Source organism: Scylla paramamosain, chromosome 6, assembly GCF_035594125.1.
Source record: "Scylla paramamosain isolate STU-SP2022 chromosome 6, ASM3559412v1, whole genome shotgun sequence".
Lineage (NCBI taxonomy): Eukaryota > Metazoa > Arthropoda > Malacostraca > Decapoda > Portunidae > Scylla > Scylla paramamosain.
This window is the reverse complement of record NC_087156.1, coordinates 16,584,497-16,594,044: the sequence shown is the minus strand read 5'-3', so window position 1 is coordinate 16,594,044 and position 9,548 is coordinate 16,584,497. Positions and strand designations below refer to the sequence as shown.

At 46.1% G+C, this 9,548-nt stretch overlaps 1 protein-coding gene across 1 annotated transcript in view; it reads left to right on the top strand.

The window, feature by feature from the left end:
* The first annotated feature begins 433 nt into the window (after window positions 1-433).
* LOC135101345 (low-density lipoprotein receptor-related protein 2-like) overlaps window positions 434-9,548 on the top strand; it is a 112,867-nt gene continuing 103,752 nt past the window's right edge. The window contains exon 1 of the mRNA XM_064005202.1: window positions 434-467. Within this exon, the coding sequence (XP_063861272.1) occupies window positions 449-467 (19 nt within the window). The 5' untranslated portion in view covers window positions 434-448. The remainder of the gene's footprint in view (window positions 468-9,548) is intronic.

The following is a 9,548-nucleotide window of genomic DNA, read 5'->3' as shown; positions in this document are numbered from 1 at the left end:
GTGAGTGGGATTGAGAAGGTCTGAGCACCAGGCAAGGGAACGCGATCGGGTCTTTGGCAGTAAAGTAAGCTGTCCCGAGCGAGCATGTCACTCAAACGTCACTAGTGTTGAGGTGATAACGTTATCCTCTCTCTCTCTCTCTCTCTCTCTCTCTCTCTCTCTCTCTCTCTCTCTCTCTCTCTCTCTCGTTTATTTTATTTTTTTTTTGTGTCGTAATTTTGAAGTTTTAAACATTTTCAAACATCCGAGAACGGCCTTAGGAGGTGTCCCAAACTTCCTACACCTTTCCGCTCTCGTTCCTCTTCCTCCTCCTCCTCCTCCGTCTCCCGTTGTGAACTGCTTGAAAGTGTTTTAAAAGCGTTGGAAAAATAAACTGCTTCTTGAACGCATTCTTGCTTTGATGCACTAAGTCTTGGCGCTCCTTCCAGACTTCGCTCGCGCCCGGTTCATGGATGGCGTTTGGGAAGGTAAGGAAAGAAGCGGTGAGCAGCTGGGGGAGGGTTGGGTGAGGGGATTCTTTCTCTCTTGCTGGAAACATCCCCTTGCTGATCTTGTCTTGCGGCGGTTCTCTGAGGAGTGCAGTGCAGTGGCGCATTTTAAAACATTTATGCGAAAAGGCTTGAGGTTAACTTTTGCCAGGCCCGGTGATCACGCAGCGAGTGTCCTGAGGGAACCTGAGGGAGGGATTTAAAGAGTAAGAGCCACCACCAGGACAGCGCCTAACTTAATAACTTAACCTATGAACGATCGTTTTAAAATGTAAGAACAGTGTCGTGCCTGGAAGAGAAACCTAAACTGACTTAGCCCAACATAGCCTGATGTAGCTTAACGTAACCAAAGAAAGGACATTTTATAGAGAAAGAACCTGCAGAAGCACAGAGCCGTGTCTGGAAGAAGAAAGGTAAAGGGTAAAGAAAACCTATCGTGACTTTGGCTAATCTGACCCAATATAACGTAACGTAACTTAAGAAAGGGGAGTTTAAAGAAAAAAAAACAGCAGGAGGACAGCGCCGTGCCTGGAAGAAAAGAGGAAAAAGAAAACTTCCTCAGATCTTGAGAGGTTTTTGAGGCCTGAGCAACAAGAAACTTTGCTCGTTAGAGACTTCAGCATTCTAATAATAACTCCTTGCAGCGATGAGGTCGTATAGGAAGTCTTAGGATGCATGCAGCGTCAGTCTTACCCTATACTCTGCCCTCCTGCTCCCACGCTACCCAGGGTTTACACGAAGGACACGCCATTGCCACCTCCCTCCCTGCCCCGCCCCCTTCAGTTGTCCTTCCCGCATCCGAAGCACCTCACTGGGCCATAACAAAGGTGTAGGGTCGCACATTTATACAACGAGGCACTGCACACGGCTGTCCTCATGCGCGTGCCGAAAATGATGAAGAATAATGCTTTTGTTTTCACCTCCTGACCTTCGCCGCTTGATACTTAGTGGCCCAAGCATTTCTGAGTAACCAGTTGCTTGTGTTTCTTGTGGTGATGGAATCCACGGCTGGTAATACTGGACATGGAGGGATGAGTGTCCGTCCGCCGCTGTACCATCCTGCCTAGCGTGCGTGGTGTGTGGTTGGGAACAGCCATCTCTAGATCCTTCTCATGTTGTTGTCTTTCCCTCGCGGTCGACAGATACCTCAAAGACCTCCGTGTGCATGTTTAGTTTGCTTTAGGCGCGTGAAGGTCACTTTTTGGGCGTGGGGGGAAGCAGCTGCCAGGGTGTCATTTTTTGTGGCTGTAATAAAGAAAAACTTGTCCTCGTAGCCTTGAGTGCGGCGGCGGTACTTCCCCGGGAGAGTGCCGCCGCCGCCGCCGCCGCCGTCGCCTCGCCTCTCCTGACAGTAATATTCGCTGCAGGGACGAGTAATTGTTCATGAAAACTGCCTTATGGTCGTTGGGAATGGCTGGTCGGTCCTCTATCTTCCTCTTCCACCCCCTCCTCCTCCTCCTCCTCCTCCTCCTCCTCCTCCTCCTCCTCCTCCTCCTCCTCCTCCTCGGACAAGGCGAAGGGAACGAAGGACTCGTTCCCTTTGCCTTGTCCTTCGAAGCCACTCACTCACTGGCCGACACTCTCCCTCTTTGTATGTGTGTGTTTACCCCTCGACCTTTACTTGCAAGGAAGAAGTGAGACTTGTTTGACTTCCTCACTTGCCTTTTTCTTTTTTTCTCTCTCCCTTTCTTGGGTATGTAATTTTTTTTTTTCTTATCTGTAAATATCTTCTTAATAGTATTGTACCTTTTTTTATCTCCTACCTTTCACTTTGGGTCTTTTGTATGGGTCTTGTATTCTTTTGGTGAACGTAGTTGCTTCCTTAATTCCTCTTGTATTTTCTTAAACTCCATGCATGTAACTCATTTTTTTTTTTGTCCTCTTTATTGCCATTAAATAACTCTTCTTTTTACGAGTTTTCTTAAGTATCCCTTTGTATATTTTCTTTTATAGCTGCAGTTCTTTCCTTGTTTGGGTTCTCACTTGTATTTTTTTTTATCTCAAGGTATGCACATTTCTTTTCTCTCCTTTATTACTGGTGAAAGAAATTATATTTTACGATACTTTTGTCTTAAACTTCCCTTTGTATCTCCTGTTTTATTTTTGTATTTCCTTCGTAGTTTGATTTCTTCACTTACATTTTACCTCCAGGCGTAGAGGGTTTTCTTTCTCTCTCCCCCCCTTTTTTTTTTCCCCTCTCTTCTTTTATTACTGTTAAATAATTCCTCCTCCACCGTACATTTTCCTGGAGTCCCTTTCATTGCTGTAATTCCTTCACTTGTATCTTTTTATCTCTTGGCATCTCTATTAGCACTAAATAACTTCTCATTTTACAGTACCCTTTTCCTCGAGTTTCCCTTTGTATCATCCATTGTGTTGCTGTACTCCGTTTCTCAGGGCCGCAGTGTGTCGCGCATTACGTTCCCCAACTATTTCCTCAACCTTCCCCTGTGTTCCATATCTCAGCATTCAGGATAGTGTATATGGGCATTACGTTCCGGCCCGCGGTAATGTATGCGTCCCTGCACTCAGAAACTCACGGAGAGGCGGAAAGCGAGGCATAAAGATCGTGTAGTAGAGCGATGAAGAGAGAGAGAGAGAGAGAGAGAGAGAGAGAGAGAGAGAGAGAGAGAGAGAGAGAGAGAGAGAGAGAGAGAGAGAGAGAGTTTTATAATTACAAGCTCCAAAACAGGAAATCAGTAAAGATATTGTAATTTTTTCCTCAAATTACGTTAATGTTAATGCAAGAGGTAAAAAAAAAAAAAAATCCGAAAATTACCAGCAAAAAATACAAGGAAATAAAGAGAATATAGTCTAGGCTTGTCCAATTTAAGTCAACGCTAAAAAAAAAAAAAAGAAAAAAAAAAAACGTAAAAGGCAAAGATCTAAGAATTTTCAGTACAGGACTTACGTATAAAGAGTAAAAAAAAAAAAAGGAAAAAAAAAACTAGAGATGCGAGGTTAGCATCAGAAAGATCTGTGACGGGATAACAGTTTCTACCATGACTGGGTGTTGGCTGGCTGGCTGAGCGGCTACCTGGCTGGCTGATTGGCTGGCTGGCTGGCTGGTTGGGGACTCAAGCCATCTCTTTAAACAGTGAGAGTGGCTTTTGTAGGTACTGGGTAGTCCTTGAAGAGACGCAAGGATGTGGTGGTTATCCTCGCGAAAGTGACAGTGGTTGGATGAGATGCGGGGCGGGTTTGGCAGTGGAAGGTAATGGTGGTGGTGGTTCTGGTGGTGGTGGAGGTTTATAGGGTCTGAAAATGAAAGTTCTTGCTGTATAGACTGGCAGTAAATTATAACAATTAACGGTACATTTTCACCTTAAATTGCCTTTATATTTATACCTTTATTTTCTACCGCGTTTCCATGTTGCAAGAGAGAAGAGAGAGAGAGAGAGAGAGAGAGAGAGAGAGAGAGAGAGAGAGAGAGAGAGAGAGAGAGAGAGAGAGAGAGAGAGAGAGAGAGAGAGAGAGAGAGAGAATCACAATGGAAGAGCAAACAGTAATAGTTTTATTGGCTCTCACGAGACTTTTAAACTACCCAATGCAATCTAAAGTAAGTGAAATGGGATAGTAGACACGAAGGTTCTTCCCGCTTCACGTTGATACTGTTGGCTTAATTGACTGCATAGTTCATCAGTAAGGGAGAGGAGACGGAGGGGGGGTAGGAAGGGTTATAAAGATCATGTGATTGTAGGAAAATATTGTCCCTTTTTTCCCTTCCATTCGTATTCACGGATGGGTTTTAAATACCACTTGTCTGGTATTTAGATAGGAAGCACAGCTGTGGGAATCTGAAAAAAGGAGTAGGAGGAAGAGGAGGAGGAGGAGGAAGTGAGGAGGTTAAGAATTTGAGTGCATACCAGTATATACCAGTCTCTCTCTCTCTCTCTCTCTCTCTCTCTCTCTCTCTCTCTCTCTCTCTCTCTCTCTCTCTCTCTCTCTCCTCTCTCTCTCTCTCCTCTCTCTCTCTCTCTCTCTCTCTCTCTCTCTCTCTCTCTCTCTCTCACACACACACACACACACACACACACACACACACACACACACACACACACACACACACACACACACACACACACACACACACACACACACACACACAGAGTAATTCAGGCAATTCATTAAGGTAGAGAGAGAGCTTCAAAGTCTCAATCAAGACCTCCTCCTCCTCCTCCTCCTCCTCCTCCTCCTCCTGCTTTCCTTCGCATCATCTCGCGAATTCGTGTCGTCGGCAGAACGCAGCGCCGGGGCATTGAGTTGGACCAAAAACATCTGAGGAAGGGAGGGAGAGGCAGTGGGGAGAGGAGACAGGGGAGACAGTGCTGTAGTAAGACGAGGGGAGAGAGGAGGAAGGTATAGGGGTGAGGAGAGGAGGCAGCGGTGATGCTGTGATGGGGGGAGAGGAGGGAGAGGAAAGAGAAAGGGAGAGGCAAGGTGTTGGAGCGATGGAGGAAGAGGAGCATGAAGGAGGAAACTTGGTCTGAAAGGTATTATTGAGGTGGAGATAAACGGAGGACTTCAGGTGTTGCGTCACTGCCAGACGAGGAAGAGGAAGTGGAAGAGGAGGAAAAGCAGGAGGAGGAGGAGGAGGAGGATGAGAAGGGGAAGGAACCGAGAAGATGCATCCAGTGAAAGCCAGTGAGAGGAGAATGTGGGTTTAGTAATGAAGTAATAATGAATGTTAATAAGAGGAGAAGAAAGAGAGGCGAGGAATATGACTCGAGATGATGCATGTTGTGAGAGACTGTGACTGGAATATGTGGGCTGAGTTATAAGGAGTAATAAGAGGCGGAGGAGGAAGACAAGTGAGAACGATGAGAAATGGGAGACAAGCAGAGAAAAGGAGAGAGAGAGAGAGAGAGAGAGAGAGAGAGAGAGAGAGAGAGAGAGAGAGAGAGAGAGAGAGAGAGAGAGAGAGAGAGAGAGAGATGTGGGTTTAAGTAATAAGTGTGTAGCGGGCAAATATTTACTGATAACCAAGATGATCCCGGGAAGTGAAGGAGAGGAAGAAGAGGGAGAAGAGAGAAAAAAAGACTCATGGAGAAGGGAATGTAGGAGGCAGAGTAATTGGAGGAAGCAGGAGAGGGAAGAAAAAGAGGAAGATTGCTTCGTCTTGGTTGGCCGCCCTCCAGCTCCATCTCATCCCCGCTGCTTCTCCTTCCTCCTTCCTTCCTCCTCCACTTCCTTCAAGGGGAACACACCACCTCCGACGGTCTTACTTGGGATTATCAAAGAAAACTTGAGGGTAATCGGATTAGATTTTCCAGAGAGTAAGTGATATAATTAGCAAACAGGTTATGAGGCGGGGCAGGGCGAGCATCCCAGGCTCTTAGGTGGTGTCCTGTCTGTCCTCCTTCCCTCTGCGCCGCCCCTCCGAATGTTACACCCTCGGACGGCACCAGAGCGAGGTCATGGCCACGGACAGTAGTATATATAGTGTCAATGCGGCAGCGGGTTAAATAGTGCTGTTCCTTTTGTTCATGTTAAAGTTATTTGATTTTTTTTTTTTTTTTTGCTTACTGAACCATGTTATTTAGATGTTTATGTAGAGAAACTGGCAAAGCGCTGCAAAGGAAAAAAAAAAAAATAGAACATAAGGACGTTGAAAATAAACTTGATATGAAAAAAAAAATCCAAGATGTAAATTTATAGCAGATTTTCCTTTCAACCTGCGATCCTTGAGTATAAAAAATAGAGTATAGTAGAGTGAGGCAGCCACCAGTCCCTACACAGCCGCCAGCTTTGTTGCGTTTGCAGTGTTATTTGCGTTGAAAAAGAAATACTTGACAAACTGGCGGGCGGTGGGTGGGGGGGATGGCGCTTGTGTCCTGGGAGTAGAGAGGGGGGGGATGTTCCTGCCCTCCAATTTTACGAGCCGCTGCACCTTGCCCTGACGCAGCAAGTCCCTGGCACTGGGGAAAGTGGCGCCGCAACAAGCCACACGCAGCACTTCAAATCCAGGCCACGGAGGCAACTCTAGGAAAACAACAGCATCATAGGAAAATTCTGCTGAAGACGATGATTTTTTTATGAGTAATATTTGAACGTGGCAATGCGATAAACCATACATGCTACACTTCAAATCCAGGACAGGGAGGGGAACTCTGGGAAAACGACAACAGCATCATAGGTCAACTGCTGGTGGTGATACTGTATTAGCTCTTTTAAGAGTAATAACTGAATTTAATGTTGTAACAAACCGCACACAGCACTTCAAATTGAGGCCAGTGAGAGAAACTCTGGGAAACCAACGAGAGCATAACAGGCTAACTCTACTGAAGATCACAGTATTGGTTCTTTTAAGAGTAAAATTAGAACATGATGCTGCAACAAGCCAAACGCAGCACGCCGAACCCCAGACTAGGGAGCGAACTCTTGGAAAACAACATAAGCATCTATTTAACTCAACTGAAGACCACAGAAATAGTTCTTTTATGAGTAAAATCTAAATTAACTGCTGAAACAATGCACACACACAACTCTCCAAACCCCAAACCAAGGAACTCTACACGGGGACAAGGACACAAACAACATCGCAGGGGAGTTATAATATAAAGGCGACGGTATTATTTTTTTTTTATTTATTTTTTGAAGAGTAATACCGAATCACTTAAGCCTTACAAAATGCAGGGGATCTCCTACCAAAGAGAAGTTAAGACATGATGGCATAAATTGAGGAAGTCGGGGATTAAGACGGAAGGGAAAGGGGACCAGTAACGGGGAACACCACGATGCTTTTAGAAGGGATCACCGCGGAACTTTCATCGGGAGAAACATTCTTCCTCTCCCTCTCTTCCTATCTCCCTCTCTCGTCATGTCAAACTCACCCAACCAAATAAGCACCACTCTTCTCCCCTCTACTCCCCTTCTCCCCTCTCCTCTCCTTCTCTCCTTCCCTCCTGCCTCCAGCGCCGCGTCCGGACTGCTTCGTGACGGGGCGGGAGGGAAGAAGGGAGCGCCGGGAGGGAAAGGTGGAGGCGGAAAGTGATGTGAAATAGGGAGAAAGTGAAGGCACGAGGCGGAATGTGTCTTGTGCTAAGGAAAGTGTAATGCGGCGAGTGTTTTGTTGAGGGAAACTTGCGACAATAGCACGTGAAATGGTAGACGTGCTCTTGGCTCTGCATGGAAATGACTGTTTGCAGAAAGAAACGAAAGACAAAAAAAAAAAAAAAAGAGAAAGATAGGGGAGAAAAAAAAAACATCTCGCGTTCTAATCTTAAACAAAAAGGGGGAGTTGGAGACGAGGACCAAAGTTAAGCATCGAATACGTTACGTGAAGGTCCAAAGCAAGACTTTTTCTGTTCCTCTTCCAGTACGATGGTCGCCTCAGTATTCAAGCCAGAGTGCTGGAGAACAAAGGCAGCAGACCCGAGGGCACTGTCGCTGGAACACAATGATTACATGCTGCCGTGGGGGAGGGATAGAGGGCGGAAGAGATGAGCTCTGAAGCGAGGGAATAATAATAACGATGATAGGAACAACGACAACAACAACAAGAACAACAAGAACAATAACAACAAGAACAATAGCAACAACAACAACAACAACAACAATATGCTGGTACAGATACAGCAACCTCTGCAGTGAAGGAAAACTTGTAGCGTTGTTATTACCTTCAAGTTTCCTAGTGATGGAAACTTGGAACTTGGTGCACCTGGCATACGTTTGTCCCTTTGTGGTCTGCCTCTATAGAGTTTCCAATTCATGGTTGTGGAGCGGCACCATTTGGCCAGCAATAAGCCGGTGACCTTACTGGATGAAGGCACCGAGGCATCAAGGCACCACCGCGTCCTCTCCCCAAAGCGTCGTCCCGCTACCTTAGGGAACCAGTCTGCCTTGCGGGTCCCTCACCATTTCCCTCTCTTATCTGGCACGTGTTATAGCAATTGGCGACGGTAAAGTTAGAGGAGGGAAAGAATAACGACATTACCAGGATAATTTTTGAGGTAATACTAAGAATGTTCTGCTGTTTTGGATATTACGATTATACGAGGTTATAGCCAGTCTGGAGACAAAGCTCAAAAGGCGAGATTGAGGTAGTTTGTCCATGTAATACAAGAAATAAGTGAGGAGATAGATATGCTCGGTAGGAGGAAGAGGAGAGAAAGACCAAGGACAAGGTTTGTGGATGCATTGAAGGAAGACATGGAGGTGATGGGTGTGAGAAGAGAAGACGCAGAAGGCAGGGTAAGATGAAGGCAGGTGGTTCGTTGTGGCGACTCCTGACGGAAGCAGGCGGAAGTAGATGACCGGAATGTTTTGTGGTGGTAAACCCTGACGAGCGACGGCTGGCGGCGTGCAAGACGCGACGAGGGCTCCCCAGCGAGGCCTCTTCAGAAAAAGTTTGAACCCCTGGGGAAGTTTTCTTGCCTCGAACTTATAAGGTTTGGCTCCTTCAGGAAGACCGAGTGCGTGAAGTCTTGAGAAAATTTCCTAATTTATATCCCACTCCCGCCACTCATAAAGCCTCACAGGTGCCTTCATTGCTTTTCCCTCTGAAAGTACTCAGCTCTGCAGTGTCAGTTACATAACATGACAGTTTCTCTTAGCGTTGCAGAATATTTAAGTCAGTAATATGCTTCTGGGAAAGTCTCTCTACCTGAACGCCATGACTGTAAGCTGCTTCAGTTAAGGCGCTTATACTACAAAACCTACGATCGGATGCTGAAGCATTAGTTGACGGAAATTCGCTCCGGGAACAAAGGTATCGAATTTCCATGTGTGTTCACTCAGGGCACGGGCGGCAGGACTTGGTGGCCCGAGGCGCAAGTGGCTGGCGGGTCAGAGGCGGCAGGGAATGGCAATGTGTTTGCCTCCGTATTGAGACAGACTTGTGCAGCTTCAAGACACGTCAGGAAAAGAATACCTGGCTATGTGTTTCAAGACGTGTTGTCATCTGCGTCAGTTTTAGTTTAATGTTTTATTCACATGAAATGAAGGTATCGAAGGCAGAGTGAAAGGTGTGATCCACTGGAGCTCCATGCTGAGGCACACGTGTGTGGCTGAGATGCGGTGAGAAATAAATACTTCATGATGTCCTTGAAGACAACTTGT